This window comes from Struthio camelus, chromosome 25 (genome assembly GCF_040807025.1).
Source record: "Struthio camelus isolate bStrCam1 chromosome 25, bStrCam1.hap1, whole genome shotgun sequence".
Classification (NCBI taxonomy): Eukaryota; Metazoa; Chordata; class Aves; order Struthioniformes; family Struthionidae; genus Struthio; species Struthio camelus.
In genome coordinates, this window is record NC_090966.1 from 4,573,740 (window position 1) to 4,589,083 (window position 15,344).

Here is a 15,344-nt window from a genome sequence, read left to right on the forward strand (position 1 = left end):
CCTTTTCATTTTGAAACTTTCTGCTACAAGGGACATTCCAGATCATGTAAAGCTTGTGTACCCGTAATGGGCTGAGTTGTCTGGTAACTGGTTAAGGAGTTACCGAAAGCATTGACTTGTTACGTGCATGAATTTATCCTGTGAACTGAAGCCATGAACTTGAAGCTTACACTCACTTGGACTTGGTATCACAGGAGGGCAGTGAGCGTTTGGGGAGAACTCTAGATCTTGTTTCTCCTTATCCAGGCTACAGCTCCTCTCCTTCTGCTTAGCAGCACAGCCCTGGGGTATTTACAGCCTCCACCCAAATCCCAGCACCAGCTCATGGGGCTGAAGTCTGGTCACTGCCCTGGCATTAGCTGCCCGCTTTGTTGACAAACTTCACAGAGAGGCTAGTGATCGAAAGGGCCTTTCCCTCCTGGAGGGGGGCCACCACCGCAGCTCTGCCAGCTCTATGGTGAGACAAGGAACGTCACACTCTGGGGTGAACCAGCCTGCTCACCAAACACCACTGTGTCTTGGGACTCCAAAGCCCTAAACTGTTCCTGCTCACATCACAGCCTGATAGGGGCCAGCTGTGGAGTGCCTGGCCCTGAAGCCTCTCCAGCTCCTGCCAGGGGATGGCAGTCTTAGGAGAGAGCAGAGATGCATGTAGGTACCAGCATAGCCTTTCCTCCCTGAGTTTAAGGCGGAGAAAGAGTTCAATCTTGCTCCAAGATAAAAGATTGCATTATGCAGTGACACTAATAGGCTTTGCAGCAGAGTTATCTCATGCACTCAAATACAACGGCACCAGGAAACCTCCGGGCTGCAGCTCAGCAGGACACACCAGGGGAAAGACTGGTTTTGTCCTAGTTCTACCCTAGGCCCCTGCAATCAGCTGCTACTTGTTACCTGCTGGGGCTGTACAGGGCCAGACCAGAGCCTGTTCTCACTAACAGTGGCTGGCTGTCCTGATTTCAGAGGGACTTCGAGAGCCATCTGCTGTTATCAGTTCACATTACAGCATCAGGCAACACCTCTGCCTGGCAGGCACCCAAGACACCCTTCAGCTTCACCTTTCACTCTGTTACTCTCCCACTAGCCCATAAACTAGCAAGGACAGCAGAGAGCATAAAGCATCTTTTTTCTAGATTAAAACACTGCCGGGAACACAAACATTTTCAAAGAGCTGAGGTCTTTGCACAGAAGGACCCAGGAGTTGCCACAGGGAACACACACACTGGCAGCAAAGGTACAACCAGAACAAGTCCAAACAACTGTTTTAAGTAGAGATGATGTTTCAACATGCCAGACAGGGGCAAGTCCTTGGGCAGAGGCACAGTTCACACAGCACCTGCCCACCTGCAGAGGCAACAAGGAAACACCTAGTGCTTATACCCGCTCTTGGCAACATCAGTCATCACCACCACCAAATGCCATGAGACGCAGCAGCTGCCTACCCTGAGGGCCTCACCTCCAACACAGCAGCACATTTCTAACTGCATCCCCCTCCCAAGGCCAGGAAGGGCACTCCAGTGCCCTCTCCTCTTCATAAATAAAGCTAGCCTCAAACGAGACTGCTAGAACTCACAAGACAAGCTGAAGTCCTTCAGACAAAATGGATTTACCATCTGGCAGGCACACACCAAGGTCTCTGGAGAACCAGGAAAAATCTCTCCACACACCCCCAGCAATTTCCTTTTCCTATGGAACAGCAACCACCCTCAATCAACAGCTCATCCTCCTCCAGCACTGGGGCAGGCAGCATTTTATAGGCCCCAATGCCTCCTCTGCCTCAGCATGCTTTGCCATTTGGGGTTAAAAGGCCTCAGCTGCCCACCCCCCCACTTTCCCTGGAGCTCAGGAGGGAGAGCATGGCAGTGTGGGAGCAGGAACTTTGCCCTTCACCTGCACCCTGAGAGCAAGGTGCTGCAATCGCTCTCCTTGCTGTAACGCAACCGGGGAGCCCGCTCCCCCGGGGGGCACTCTGCCGGCCCCGCTGCTTTGCAACACCCCTGCCGCAGTCTGAGGTGCAACCGCTGCCCAGGCGGAGACTGCGCCGCCCCCTCCCTCAGACTGCTCACCGCCTCTGGCACCGAAAAGAGCTACCTGGGCGCTCACCGGTGCAGCGCTTGCACTGCACCAGCAGCTCTCCGGGGCAGTGCTCTGCTGTTCCCTGTGCTCAGGATAAGCTCGGTGGGTGAACCCCGCACCTGCACCCGGGCCGGGTGCGCGGGGACGAGCCCGACGGCCGCAGCCCGCTCCTGCACCCAGGCCGGGTGCGCGGGGACGAGCCTGACGGCTGCAGCCCGCGCCTGCGCCAGGTGCACAGGGATGAGCCTGATGGCTGCAGTTGGCTCCTGCACCCAGGCTGGGTGCGCGGGGACGAGCCCGACGGCCGCAGCCCGCTCCCGCTCCCGGGCCGGGTGCGCGGGGACGAGCCCGACGGCCGCAGCCCGCTCCCGCTCCCGGGCCGGGTGCGCGGGACGAGCCCCCTCCGCGCCGGCAGGGGGCGCGGCGGTCGCGACGCGCATGCGCGGCGGCGGCGCGGTGGCCGGGCGGAAGCGGCGCGGCGGTGGCGGCGGCGGCGGCGGGGCGCGGGGCGCTCATGGGGCTCCTTAAAGGCGCCGGCGCCCGCCCCCCGGCAGGTGTCGGCGGATGGAAAAGCCGCGCGGGGCTGGAATGAGCAGGTGGGGTGGAGCCCCCCGGTGATTCCCCCCCCCCGTGACCTTCCCCCCCCTTCCCCCGTGGCTCCGGCCCGGAGCGCGCGACCCTGCCTCAGTTTCCCCTGCGCGCGTCGCCCCCGGGGCTCCCGGCCGTGGAAGGGGGGGAGTAGGGCCCCGAGGGGGGCTGCAGACCCCGCGGGAGGGGAAGCAAGCGCCGGCGGGGGGTTGCAAACCCCAAAAGAGGAGTGCAAGCACGGGGGAGGGGATGCAAGCACCGGGGGGGTTGCAAACCCCAAAAGAGGAGTGCAAGCACGGGGAGGGGGGTGCAAGCACCGGGGGGGTTGCAAACCCCGAGAGAGGGGTGCAAGCACGGGGAGGGGGTGCAAGCACCGGGGGGGGGTGCAAGCACGGGGAGGGGGTGCAAGCACCGGGGGGTTTGCAAACCCCGAGAGAGGGGTGCAAGCACGGGGAGGGGGTGCAAGCACCGGGGGGGTTGCAAACCCCGAGAGAGGGGTGCAAGCACGGGGAGGGGGTGCAAGCACCGGGGGGGTGCAAGCACGGGGAGGGGGTGCAAGCACCGGGGGGTTTGCAAACCCCGAGAGAGGGGTGCAAGCACGGGGAGGGGGTGCAAGCACCGGGGGGGTTGCAAACCCCGAGAGAGGGGTGCAAGCACGGGGAGGGGGTGCAAGAACTGGGGGGGGGGGGGTTGCAAATCCCGAGAGAGGGGTGCAAGCACGGGGAGGGGGTGCAAGCACCGAGGGGGGGGTTGCAAACCCCGAGAGAGGGGTGCAAGCACAGGGAGGGGGTGCAAGCACCGGGGGGGGGTTGCAAATCCCGAGAGAGGGGTGCAAGCACGGGGAGGGTTGCAAATCCCGAGAGAAGGGTGCAAGCATGGGGAGGGGGTGCAAGCACGGGGAGGGGGTGCAAGCACCGGGGGGGGGGTTGCAAACCCCGAGAGAGGGGTGCAAGCACGGGGAGGGGGTGCAAGCACCGGGGGGGGGTTGCAAATCCCGAGAGAGGGGTGCAAGCACGGGGAGGGGGTGCAAGCACCGGGGGGGGGGGGAGCAAGCACTGGGGGCGGGGGCTGCAACCCCCCAGACCGGGGGTACAGGCAGCGGGGGGGGTGCAAACCCCAGGAAAGGGGAGAGCAAGCACTGGGGGGGGGTTGCAGAGCCCAGGAGAGGGGTGCACCCCCCCCCCCCGAGCAGGTTGCAGTCCTGGAGAGGGGCGCTGCAGGGATTTCGGGGTCCCCGGAGGAGGGGGGGGAGCGGGGGAGCACAGAGCGGTGCCGCGGGGTCCCTCAACTCGCACCCCGGCACCCTGACCCCGGGGCAGCGCGGCCTCCCGGCGCCCCAGAGCCGGGCCGGGGGGGTCGCACGGGGCTCCCCCTGGGCAGCAGCCGCAGCGCCTGGCTCCGGCGGTTGCAGCTTTATTTATTTATTTCCCCCCCCCCTAATATTTTGAGTGTTTTTCCCCCCCAGCCCGTGTTTTTGCCACGGCTTCGCGACGGCCCCGGGCGTAAATCGAGAGATTTACGGCCGCTCTGACCTTGCAGAGCTGCTGAGTCAGGCGGAGAAGGCTGATTTGGGGGCGGTTTTTTTTTTGGTTTGGTTTGGTTTATTTATTTTATTTTATTTTTTTTTTAGCGCCGCTCGCTGCCTATAGCCGAGAGCTGGGGCATCGCGCTCGGACGCCTGGGCCCGCCCCGGCACCTCCGCCCCTCTGCTGCCCGCCGCCTCCCGGCGGGTGTTTTTGGTGGTGGTGGGAAGGGGGGGGGACACCCTTTTCGGGGATGCTCACAGCAGCGCATCCAGCCTTTTTTTTTTTGGGGGAGGGGATGGGATCACGGCAGCCCCAGACCCTCGCCGCCGTCCCCGCCGGATGGGGCAGGAGCCGGTCGTCCCCCCCCCCCCGGCGTTTTTGTTTAATGCTTCACAAGCGCGGAGGGGACATGATGTCCTGCCCCGGGGTGGGGGGGGACCCGGACCTCTCCCATGGACGTTATCGGGGTGGGGGGGCCGGGGAGCCGCCCGTGCCCTGCGCCGCGCCGATAACGCCGCTGCAGGCGGGAGGCCCCGCGCCGGCGGCGGGGTGGGGGGGGGCCGCTCGCCGCGACCGTGGCCCCCGCGGCGTGTCGCAGCAGGGTCCCGCGATGGCCGAGGAGGCGGCGCCCAACCCCGGCGGGGCCATCACCCCCCTGCAGCAGATGCTGGCGTCCGGCACCGGGGCTCTCCTCACCTCCCTCTTCGGTGAGCGCCGCGAGGCGGCCCTAATTCGGGGCTCGGCGGGGGGGTGGGGGGTGGGAAGCAGCCCCCCCCCCCCCGGCGCGGGGTCGGGATGCGGCCGCGCGGCCAGAGGACCCGCCTGTCGTTGCAGTGACGCCGCTGGACGTGGTGAAGATCCGGCTGCAGGCCCAGAGGACGCCCTTCTCCAAAGGTGACCGGGGGGGGGGGACGGGGGACACGGCGGGCTGGTGGGGGCCGAGGGGAGGGTGCTGGGGCCGGGACCCCGCCGCCTCTCACGCTGACCCCGTTCCCTCCCGCCCCGGCGACGTCCGCCAGGGAAGTGTTTCCTCTACTGCAACGGCCTCATGGACCATCTCTACGTGTGCCAGAACGGCAACGGCTGCACGGCCTGGTACAAGGCGCCCACCCGCTTCACCGGCACGCTGGTAAGGGGGGGGCGAGGGGTTTGGGGTGGGGGGGGGGGATCCTTGCCCACCTGCCCTCTCCCGCCCTGCCCCTCGGCCCTCTGCTCTCTCCTCAGGACGCCTTCGTGAAGATCACGCGCTACGAGGGCGTCGGGTCTCTGTGGAGCGGCCTGCCCCCCACGCTGTGAGTGACTGCGGGCTGCCGTTTTCGGGCGACGCCGCTCGGGGCAGCGCCTCGCTCACCCCCCCCCCCCCCGGACTTCATCTCCTCGGCAGGGTCATGGCCGTACCAGCCACCGTGATTTATTTCACCACCTACGACCAGCTCCGGGACTACCTGCACGCTCGGACGGGCAGCCGGGGACACCACGTCCCCTTGGTGGCCGGGGCCCTGGCCAGGAGTGAGTCCCTCTGCCCCGCGGAGGGGTCCCCGCGGCGGAGGGGACAGCGGGCTGTCAGCCCCCGGCGGCCCGCGAGCCCCCCCCCGGCTTGCCCCGCGGGCCACCGGCGCTGACACCCAGCCTTCTTCCCGCCTCCGCTCCTCGTCCTCGCAGTGGGCGCCGTGACGGTGATCAGCCCCTTGGAGCTCATCCGCACCAAGATGCAATCGCGGCAGCTGAGCTACCGCGAGCTGCGCGTCTGCATCCGCTCGGCCGTGGCTCAGGACGGCTGGCTGTCCCTCTGGAGGGGCTGGGGACCCACGGTGCTGCGCGACGTCCCCTTCTCGGGTACGGCGGGGGCCGGCGGCGGGGCCGGCGCTGGCCCTGGCAGCGGGGCCGCCCCGCAGCGCCCCTTGTCCCCTGTCTCCTCCCAGCTCTCTACTGGTTTAACTACGAGCTGGTGAGGGAACGGCTCTGCAGGCAGGCCCGGCTGGACGAGGCCACCTTCGCCATCAGCTTCGCGTCCGGCGCGGTCTCGGGAGCGGTGAGTAGGAGCCCGCCGGGGTCTGCGCCGCGCTGGGACATTTGCTCAGCCGTCAGCGGGGCTGGAGCCGGGGGGGGGGGGACGACGAGCCGGGAGGTGACGGCGGGGAGGGGGCTGCTCGCCCCGCAGGTGGCCGCCGTGCTGACGTTGCCCTTCGACGTGGTGAAGACCCGGCGGCAGATCGAGTTGGGGGACAGCGAGGCGCTCCGAGGTGAGAGGTCCGCGGAGAGGTGGGGGGAACCGGGGAGTTGGGAGGGGGGGGGGTCATCCCGGCGCCTGGGCAGCCCCGTCCCCCCCTCTTCACCCGCTCCCCTCTCCCCGCAGTCCCTGCCTCCAAGTCGTCCTCCACCTGGTTGCTAATGCAGCGGATCCGAGCCGAATCCGGCACCCGGGGGCTTTTTGCAGGTAAGGCCGCCCCCCCCCAAACCGCCCCAGGCTTGGGGGTGCCCTGGGGGTGCCAGGGGGCTCACGCCGCCGTCCTTACAGGCTTCCTGCCCCGCGTCATCAAGGTGGCACCGGCCTGCGCCATCATGATCAGCACCTACGAATTCGGCAAAACCTTCTTCCAGAAGCTGAACCAGGAGCGGCAGCGGAGCGGTTTGTGAGCCGGGGGCAGGACGGCGGCGCGGCCGGACCCCCCCCCCGCCCCCCCCGGCCACCGGGGTCACGGCGTCAGCCCGGCTCCCGCGCTCGGCTGTGCCCAAGTGCCTTCGCGCCGCACTGCTCGGGGCCGCCGCTCGAGCCGGACCCCCCCCCCCCCGCCCCGCCGGTGCACGGACGCGGCCCGGGGGCTGGACGGATGCTGCTGCAGACCCTCGGTGGGTTGCTCCCCCCCCGCCCCACTTCCCTTCTCCGCCGGCCTCCTTCAGGCCCAGGAGACCCCGGCGGTGGCCGCAGACGGGAGCCGGCACGGCGGTCGGGGACGTTGGACTTCTCTCCCCGTGCCTACCCGGCCCCGGCTCGCGCGTCGCATCCCTCTGCGGGCCGGTCCTCCCCGCCTCGGGGGTCCCTGCGCCGCCGGGGGGGGGGGGCATTGCCCGCCGGCCTCAGCGGGGAAGTTTCCTCTATTTCTTAAATAAAAATATTATTTGTCGCTCGGGGCCAGCAGTTCTTTCCCCGCTCCCTGCGGGGTCCCGGGTGTGCTGGGGAGGGGGAAGGCATGGTGTCCCCGTCCCCCCCACCACCACCACCCCGGCGCCCGCCCGCAGCCTGGGCACGGTGCCATTCGCCCCCCCCGCCGGCCGCGTCGCAGCCCCTCGCCGGGCGCCCGGCTGCGGCCCCCGGCCTTCCCTGCAGCTGGGGAAGGGGGAGAGACCCCCTTGCCCCCGCGGGGGGAGCGACGGAGGCCGGCTCGTATCGCTGCGTTTATTGATTCCTTTTGCTCCGACAAGGCAGGTGGGGCTGCATTAAAAACCCGAAACACCCAAAACAACCCGAAACCCAGCGGGGAATGGGAAAGGAGGGGAGGGGGAGGCCGTTCCCGCTGCGGGGATGCTGTTGCGAGCAGGTACAGCCGGACCCCGCGCGGGGACGAGGACGGGATGGGCCAGGGTCCCCGCGGCGCCGGGGAGGGGACGGGGACGAGCCGTGCCCCGAATGCCCCGGGTGCCGGTGACGCCCTCCGCGTCCCCTCCCCGGCGGAGGCGTTTTGCCCCAAGCTCCGCCGCAGCCGTCGCTCCCGGCGTCCCCCCCCTCCCTGCCATGCAGCGCAGTTCATCACCCCGTCCCCAATTCGGACGGATGTGCAGGGGGACGGCGGTGGGGAGGGGATGGGAAGACGGACAACATCGGGGTCCCAAGCCGGCATCCCGCCAACGGGTCCACCCCTCCGGCCGCGGCTCCGACGACGGGGGTCTCGAAGGTCTCGGTGGGGCGATGGTGGGGGGGGACGCCCGTCCCCAGCTTCCCCGACGGGGGACGACTCGGGACGGGATGGGGTGACGGGGTGGGGGGGACGAGGTCAGTCCTGCGCGGCGGCGCTGGGCCGGGGCGGCGCGGGGGCCGGGGGTCTCAGCTGGGGCTGCGGGTCGGGCTGGCGTCGTTGCTGTCGCTCACCAGGCACTCGTTGGACTTCAGGCTGGCCAGGGACTTGCAGCTGGGCAGGGAGGCCAGGGAGCCGCAGAGCCCCAGCATGGACGGCGTCGGGTCCTTCCCTGCGGGCACGGAGCGGGCGCCGGCGTCGGGGGGCTGGGAGCCGCGGCCCTCGCGCCCCGGCCCTGCCGCGGGGACGGGGTGTTTTGGAGGGGGGGGAGTGGTCCTTGCGCCTTGAGCATCCTGGGGAGGGCAGGGCGGGGGGATTTGGGGGCTGCCGGGCAGATAGCGGGCACGGGCGAGCGCCCGGACGCCTGGGTCCTGCCCCTCGGCGGGGAGGCTGTTCCCCCCCCCCCACCCCGTGGCGGTGGCGGTGGTGGTGGGGGGGTCTTACCCAAGGGCCCCCAGGGCTCGCCTTCGCGCTTGCCCTCGCCCAGGCGCTGGGAGTCGGAGCTCAGGCTGTTCTCGGCCGAGAGCTGGTCGGCGCTCACGAAGCTGTGCCTGCGGAGGGACGGCGCTGAGCCCCGTGAGCCCGGGGGCGCTGGGAGCGGGCCGGGGCGGCTCTACCCTTCCCCGGGGGGCCCTTACCGGCGGTACAGCTTGCTGTCCGAGCCGCTCTCGTTGCCGTTGAGCGTCCCCAACGAGGGCCACTGGTTCACCAGGGGCGTCACCATCTCCTTGGAGAGCTGGGCCAGCTGCGTGTTCTCGCAGGGGATCAGCCCCGTCCTGCGGGCAACGCGGGCGCTCAGCACCCGGTGCAGCCGCGGCCGCCGGGGCCACCATGCCCACCACGTCCTGCAGACCCGTGGGGTGCCCGGGCACCGGGGACCCACCACCCACCATGTCCCAGAGGCCTGTGGAGCACCCAGGGACCTGCTGCCACCATGTCCCATAGGTCATATGGGCCACCTGGACACCAGGGACCCACCACCACTGTGTTCCGCAGGTCGTATGGGGCACCTGTACACCAGGGATCTGCTGCCACCATGTCCCGTAGGTCATATGGGGCACCTGGACACCAGGGACCCACCACCACTGTGTCCCGCAGGTCATATGGGGCACCTGGACACCAGGGATCTGCTGCCACCATGTCCCGTAGGTCATATGGGGCACCTGGACACCAGGGACCCACCACCACTGTGTCCCGCAGGTCATATGGGGCACCTGGACACCAGGGATCTGCTGCCACCATGTCCCGTAGGTCATATGGTGCACCTGGACACCAGGGACCCACCACCACTGTGTCCCGCAGGTCATATGGGGCACCTGGACACCAGGGATCTGCTGCCACCATGTCCCGCAGGTCATATGGGTCACCTGGACACCAGGGACCTACTGCCACCACATCCCACAGACCCATGGGGTACCCAGGGACCCACCACCACTGAATCCCGCAGGGCATGTGGGACATCCAGGGACCTGCTGCCACCACATCCTGCAGGTCATATAGGGAACCTGGGGACCTGTTGCCCGCTGCATCCTGCAGGTCATATGGGGCATGTGGGCACTGCTGCCACCACTGTGTCCCACAGGGCACATGGGGCATTGAGGCACTATGGACCCACCACACCATGTCCCACAGGCCCTGGGACACCTGGATACTGGGGAATTGCTGCCCCCTGCATCCTGCAGGGCATACAGGAGCTCCCTCCGCACGGGGACACCTGGGCACGGGGGACCTGCCACTGTCACATCTGTATGGCCAAGCGGCAGCAGAGGGTCCCCACCAGGAGGGTGGGGGGCAGCAGGAGGGGTCCAGGCAGGGGGGCAGGGCTGGGGCCGGTCCCCGGGGTGGCACGGCGTGGGGTGCGCGCCGGGGCTGACTCACAGCTGCTCCTGCAGCTCCAGGATGACGCCCTCCAGCTCCCTCTTCTCCAGCTGGTTCTGCACCACCACCTCCTCCAGGCGCATCTTCAGCCGCTTGTTCTCCGCCTCCAGGTCCTTCAGCTGCGACTCCCGCAGCCGCACCAGCTCCTCCAGGTACCCCTGCGCGAGGCCACCGTGAGCGGCACCTGGGCCACCCTCCCACCCCCGGGGCCACCCAAGGCCACCCACTGTGGGGTGCCAAGGAGCAGCAGCCAGCGCCAGCCCAGAGCTGGGATGCAGGAGTGGGGCAAGAAGCGAGGCACGGCGGGGAAGAGCATGGCAGCACGCGCGGGACATCGGCACCCACCGACCCCGGCCCGGCCCGCCGGTACCTTCTGGGCGTAGACAATGCGAAACTTTTGCTCCATCTTGCGCCACTTGTTGTACCAGCTGTCCTCGTCGGTGACCAGCGGCAGGTAGGGGTGCTCGGGCGAGCTGTCCTCGCTCGTGCTGCTCTCCACGCTGCCCCGCTCCTCCTCCTCGCTCAGGTAGTCGTAGCTGGGGGACGGGGCCCCGCGGGTGGGTGCAAACCCGGGGACAGGGACAGGCGGGTGCAAACCCACCCGCACCGGCGGCGGCACCCGCGTCTTTGTGCATGCAGCCCCGCGTGCCCGCGGGTGCTCGCACGCGCATTGACGTGAGCAGGCGGGTCCGTGCAGCGACCGCCGCGGGGCACGGCCGGCGTTGCGTGCCACCGTGCCCCCGGACGCCTGGGCCCGGCACCGCGCAGGGAGGGCCAGGCTGGCTGTTACCTCTGCGTGAACTTCAGGTAGGGCGTGTAGTCGATGACCACGGGCGTCTTGCCGTCCATCACTTCGCCCTTCAGGCAGAAACTGAGCCGGAGATGGAGCGGCGGGTGAGGCGAGGCCGCGGCGCGGCCGGGCGCCCCGCGTGCCGCCACCGCGCGCCCGTACCTGAAGTCGATGGCGCTGAGCCCGATGAGCATGCCCGTGAGCACCGTGGACTCCTCCCGCAGCATGATGGCCCCGTCGTCGTAAAACCTCCTGCGGGGAGAGGCGGGAGCCGTTCAGGCCGCCCGGGCGTGAGCCTGCGCCCACCTGCGCCCGCGTGGCCGCCCGCTCACCTGGTGGTCCGCGTGTCCCGCAGGGCGGTGGAGATGTACTCGGACATGCGCTTCTCCATCAGGGCCACGCGGATCCAGGCCCGGCCCTGCAAGAGACGCGCCGGGCAGGGAGCTCTGGAGACGGGTGCCACCGCCGCCGGGGTTTCGCCAGTCCCCGGAAGCTCTGGACACCAACGGGCGGGTGGTCCCTCACCCCGGGAGCTGCTTCCGTCCCCCTGTCCCCTTGGCGAGAGCCACAGCTCCCGTTTTGCCCCAGTGATGCAGGTGAAATCACTGCATCTGACTCGGCTCAGGGGCCCTGCGGGACGAGACGGGGAGCCCTGAGGCTGCAGGAGGGCAGGGCGGAGGGTCAGGGACGTGGTGGGAACGGGGATGAAGATGGAGATGGGGACAGGGATGGAGATGGAGATGGGGATGGGGTGAGGCCAGAGCGGGGATGGGGGTGGGGATGAGGATGGGGAGGGGGACAGGGATGGGGATGGGAAAGGAGATAGGGATGGTGACAGGGCCAGGGACAGAGATAGGGATGGAGATGGGGACGGGGACATGGTGGGAACGGGGATGAGGATGGGGATAGGGACAGGGACAGGGACAGGGACAGAGATGGGGATGGGGATGGGGATGGGGATGGAGCCACGGTGGGGATGGAAATGGGGTTGGGGCCAGGGCCAGGGATGGAGATCTGGATGGAGATGGTGGGAATAGGGATGGAGATGGAGATAGGGACAGGGACAGAGATAGGGACAGGGATGGGGATGGAGATGGGGATAGGAACATGGTGGGAACAGGGATGGGGATGGGGATAGGGATAGGGAAGGGGAAGGTGATGGAGCCAGGGTGGGGATGGAAATGGGGATGGGGACAGAGATAGGGAAGGAGATGGGGCCAGGGCCAGGGCCAGGGATGGGGATGGGCATGAGCATAGGGAAAGAGATGGAGATGGGGACAGGGATGGAGATGGGGACGGGGATGGGGCTAGGGCAGGAATATAGGGGCAGGGATGGGGATGGGGAAGGTGATGGAGCCAGGGTGGGGATGGGGACGAGGACAAGGTGGGGAAGGCGCTGGGGCCAAGGCCAGGGCTGGGGCTGGGGAACGATGGGGATGGGGTGGGGACCGACGTCATCCTGACCTTGGCCCTGGAGGTGCTGATGTTCTCCATGTTCTCGATGCTGCTGACGCAGTTGTTGGGGACCTTGTTGCAGGCCAGGCGGATGTAGTCCCAAAACCCGCGCTGCCCATCCGAGCTGAACCAGCTGACGGGGCCTGGGGGACACGGCGGGGGGCTGCGGTCACGGGGGCCGGCCGCAGGGCCCTTCCCGCGCAGCACGCCCGCGCCGGCGCCTGCCGCCGTTACCTTTAAAGCGGTGGCTGAGGATCTGCTCGAGGATGGCGGCAAAGTTGACGAACTCCTCGGAGGAGTCGTCGATGGGCTCCGCCGTGTACTTCTCCAGCAGGGTCTTCACCGAAAACCTGCCGGCCAGAGGAGTGTCAACGGGGTGGTGGTGGTGGGGGGTGAGTTATGGGCGCGCTGGTGCTGCGGAGGGGCTCGGAGGGGGTGCAGCAGGTCCCCGGACTCCTGGGCCCCCTCCGCTGCCCGGGGAGGAGAACGCACCCAAATCCAACACATCCAGGCGCCCCGCCGGGCCGGGCGTTTAGAGCAATAAGGAAAAGCCATTTGCACGCGGTGCTTCCCGAAAGGATGGCTCGCGCCGCTGGGGCTGCCGGCAGGACTCCTGGGCCCCTTCCCCTGTACCACCGAGGGGATATATAACCGGGGTTGTTTTAAGCGGCATCACCAAGCCGCGGCGCCGGGTGCCGAGCGCCCTGGCGGGCGGGTGCCGCGCGGCGGGCCGGCCACGCGCCTCCCGCGCACCCTGGGGAGACGTTCGCGGCCGCTGCCGGCGTCCCCCCCCCCCCCACCGCTTCCGGCTCGGCCCGGGGGACGGAAACGCTTTGTCCTGCGGCCGGACCCGGCTCGGGGACAAACGCCGGCCGGGGCGGCGCGCGGCGTGATGGGCCGAGGCTCGGGGGCTCGCGCCGAGCTCGCGCCCGGGGCGCGCAGGTGCCGGAGGGATGGCTCCCCGGGGAGGGCGCCCGGCCCCTCCGCGCCCGGCCAGGAAAAGCGAACAAAAGGCTCCCCGTTTCCTCCCCGGCCCCCGCACCGGCTGCCAGGGCTTCCCTTTCCGCCCTACGTGCCGCCGGCCCGAGCCGGCCCGGACCGCGGGGCCGGGTTTCCATCCCGGCTGCGCCCGGCTCCTGCCTCAGTTTCCCCTCCCTGAGCTCAGCCCCGCGCGGAGGCCGCCGCGTCCAGCCGGGTGGTCACCTCCCGCTCGGCCCAACGGGCTGGAGGACGATGCTGGGGGTGCTCAGAGCAGCCGGCTGCTGAGGAAACCCAGCACGGGTTGGGGTCACGGCATGGGGTTCGGCCACGTCGCCGGCGGCGGGGGGGGGTCACCCGCGGGGGGCCGAGCGGCTGCCCCCGGGGCTGCGTTTCGGGCACGAGCCACCGCTAAGGATGCTCCCGGGGTGGGGGGTGATGCGGCCCCCCCCCCGCAGCCCCACAGCCAGGGACTGGGACCGCTGGCCCCCATCGGCGCCGGCCCCGGCGCCCCGGTCCAGCCGGGCGTTGCCATGCCAACGCGCATCCCTGCATCCCGGCTCGCCATCATCCCTCCATCCCCGCTCGCCTTCATCCCCCATCCCGGGGCCGCCTTGACGTCACTTCCTCGGCCCCACACCTGGCGCTCGGGTCCCCCCGCGCAGCCCCCCGCCACCCCCGCGCCCTGAGCGGGGGCGACCCCGCCGAGCCCCCCCATCCCCGGTCCCCGCCAGCATCCCTCCCCCTCGCCGGGCCCCGGCTCCCCCCGACACCGCCGGCAGCCTCCATGTTGTTGTCGTGTAGCCGAATCGCCGTGGCCTCCCCCCTACCCCGAGTCCCTGGCACGGCGGCCCCCTGCCCGCCCCCCCGGACCGGGACCCCCCCCGGGCGGCCGATGCAGCAGCACCAGGGCACAGCCGCCCACCCTCGTCCCCTGGCCCCGTCGCCCCTCGCCGCCTCCACCCCTCCCTTCTGCCTCTCCAGCCCTTTTTGCAGCAGCAGCATCCTTTCCCCCCTTCCCCAAAATTGCGTCTCCCGGGGTAAAAGCAACAGCAGCAACAATAAAAATAAAAATCATCCCCTCTGCCGGGGCCGGAGGGGCCGCGGGGTGGGACGGGGCCCCCCGTCCGCTGCCCCCCGCATCCCTCCATCCAGCTCCTCCATCCCTGGCCACCTTGCTCCCCTCTCCCCCACCTTATCCCCCCCTGCTCCGTTTTCGGGTCCTTCCCCCCCCCCCCCAGCACCCACCTGCAGACGGTGATGAGGTTTTTCCTCTCCACGGCGATGTTCCTGGACGAGGCTTTCTTGGACGAGAGCCCCAGAGCCATGGCAGCCTGGACGCAGCTCGTTTCCATCCAGCGCGGGGCGAGCCGGCCCCGGCGGGCGAGACCCCCCTCTCGCCGGCCCACCTGCCTCCGGCGCGGCCCCGCCGAGTCCCCGGCCCCCCGCGCGGCCCCGGCGGGATGCACGGCCCCGGCGGGATGCAGGGCCCCGGCGGGATGCAGGGCCCCAGAAGGATGCTGCAGCCGGGCAGGGGGATTTTTCCCACTCCGCCACCCTGGACGCCCCCCCCGAGCAGCCCCCGCGGGGATGGAGGGAACAAGGGGGGGGGAAAAAGCGGGGAGGAGAGCAAGGGGCAGGCGCTGTGGCGGGCTGGGGGTGGGTGCCGGGCTCCCTCCTCCCGGCAGGGCCCAGCCCCTCGCCATGACGCGCCGGCAAGAGCCGGGACCCCACGGGCAGAGCGGCGGCAGGGCCGGGCTCCGGCCTGGCCACCGTGAGCCCTCGGTGACAGCGGGGACCTTTCGTGTCCCCCCCCCCCCGCCGCCAGCCTCGGGGGACGGATCCAGGAGCAGGCAGCCCCCCCCACCCCGGCCTCGGGGTGTTGCGGCAGCCCCCGCTCCCAGGGCTCCCGTTTCGGGGCGGCCGGGGGGGGGCAGCTGGGGTGTTTCGGTGCGATCCCGTCCCCCCGCGCCCGGTGGGAGCTGCCCCTACCGGGGACATGTTGCTCGAGGTGCTGGCACGGGCGCCAGCTCGGCCCCG

The 15,344-nt window shown here is 69.3% G+C and overlaps 2 protein-coding genes across 4 annotated transcripts; one reads left to right on the forward strand and one right to left on the reverse strand.

The window, feature by feature from the left end:
* Nucleotides 1-2,524: 2,524 nt before the first annotated feature.
* SLC25A39 (solute carrier family 25 member 39) lies at nucleotides 2,525-7,315 on the forward strand. Of its 2 annotated transcripts, none has more exons than XM_068919275.1 (11): nucleotides 2,525-2,672; nucleotides 4,792-4,897; nucleotides 5,025-5,084; nucleotides 5,210-5,319; nucleotides 5,415-5,482; nucleotides 5,575-5,699; nucleotides 5,853-6,026; nucleotides 6,113-6,222; nucleotides 6,352-6,433; nucleotides 6,547-6,627; nucleotides 6,709-7,315. In XM_068919275.1, exons 2-11 carry the CDS (start codon nucleotides 4,801-4,803, stop codon nucleotides 6,825-6,827), a joined length of 1,026 nt encoding a protein of 341 aa, XP_068775376.1. In that variant the 5' UTR covers nucleotides 2,525-2,672; nucleotides 4,792-4,800; the 3' UTR covers nucleotides 6,828-7,315. The 2 variants fall into 2 exon arrangements, with proteins under 2 accessions (XP_068775376.1, XP_068775377.1); XM_068919276.1 differs by having other exon boundaries at nucleotides 2,558-2,672; nucleotides 4,789-4,897.
* Nucleotides 7,316-7,573: 258 nt separating this feature from the next.
* On the reverse strand, nucleotides 7,574-14,935 carry RUNDC3A (RUN domain containing 3A). Of its 2 annotated transcripts, XM_068919281.1 has the most exons (11): nucleotides 14,553-14,935; nucleotides 12,561-12,676; nucleotides 12,336-12,469; nucleotides 11,204-11,289; nucleotides 11,034-11,123; nucleotides 10,872-10,952; nucleotides 10,452-10,617; nucleotides 10,082-10,239; nucleotides 8,842-8,979; nucleotides 8,648-8,754; nucleotides 7,574-8,375 (listed from the first exon to the last, which is right to left on the reverse strand). In XM_068919281.1, exons 1-11 carry the CDS (start codon nucleotides 14,657-14,659, stop codon nucleotides 8,233-8,235), a joined length of 1,326 nt encoding a protein of 441 aa, XP_068775382.1. In that variant the 5' UTR covers nucleotides 14,660-14,935; the 3' UTR covers nucleotides 7,574-8,232. The 2 variants fall into 2 exon arrangements, with proteins under 2 accessions (XP_068775382.1, XP_068775381.1); XM_068919280.1 differs by lacking the exon at nucleotides 8,648-8,754 and having other exon boundaries at nucleotides 14,553-14,712.
* Between the last annotated feature and the right edge of the window lie 409 nt (nucleotides 14,936-15,344).

What these genes read in the sequence shown, in the direction of transcription:
- SLC25A39 (XM_068919275.1), top strand. Translation starts at nt 4,801, where the DNA reads ATGGCCGAGGAGGCGGCGCCCAACCCCGGCGGGGCCATCACCCCCCTG. An exon ending in CCGGCGCGGTCTCGGGAGCG is followed by an intron (nt 6,223 to 6,351) that starts GTGAGTAGGAGC and finishes CTCGCCCCGCAG; the next exon opens with GTGGCCGCCGTGCTGACGTT. An exon ending in CACCCGGGGGCTTTTTGCAG is followed by an intron (nt 6,628 to 6,708) that starts GTAAGGCCGCCC and finishes CCGTCCTTACAG; the next exon opens with GCTTCCTGCCCCGCGTCATC.
- RUNDC3A (XM_068919281.1), bottom strand. Translation starts at nt 14,659, where the DNA reads ATGGAAACGAGCTGCGTCCAGGCTGCCATGGCTCTGGGGCTCTCGTCC. An exon ending in CCTCAGCCACCGCTTTAAAG is followed by an intron (nt 12,470 to 12,560) that starts GTAACGGCGGCA and finishes CGTGTCCCCCAG; the next exon opens with GCCCCGTCAGCTGGTTCAGC. An exon ending in CGGGACACGCGGACCACCAG is followed by an intron (nt 11,124 to 11,203) that starts GTGAGCGGGCGG and finishes CTCTCCCCGCAG; the next exon opens with GAGGTTTTACGACGACGGGG.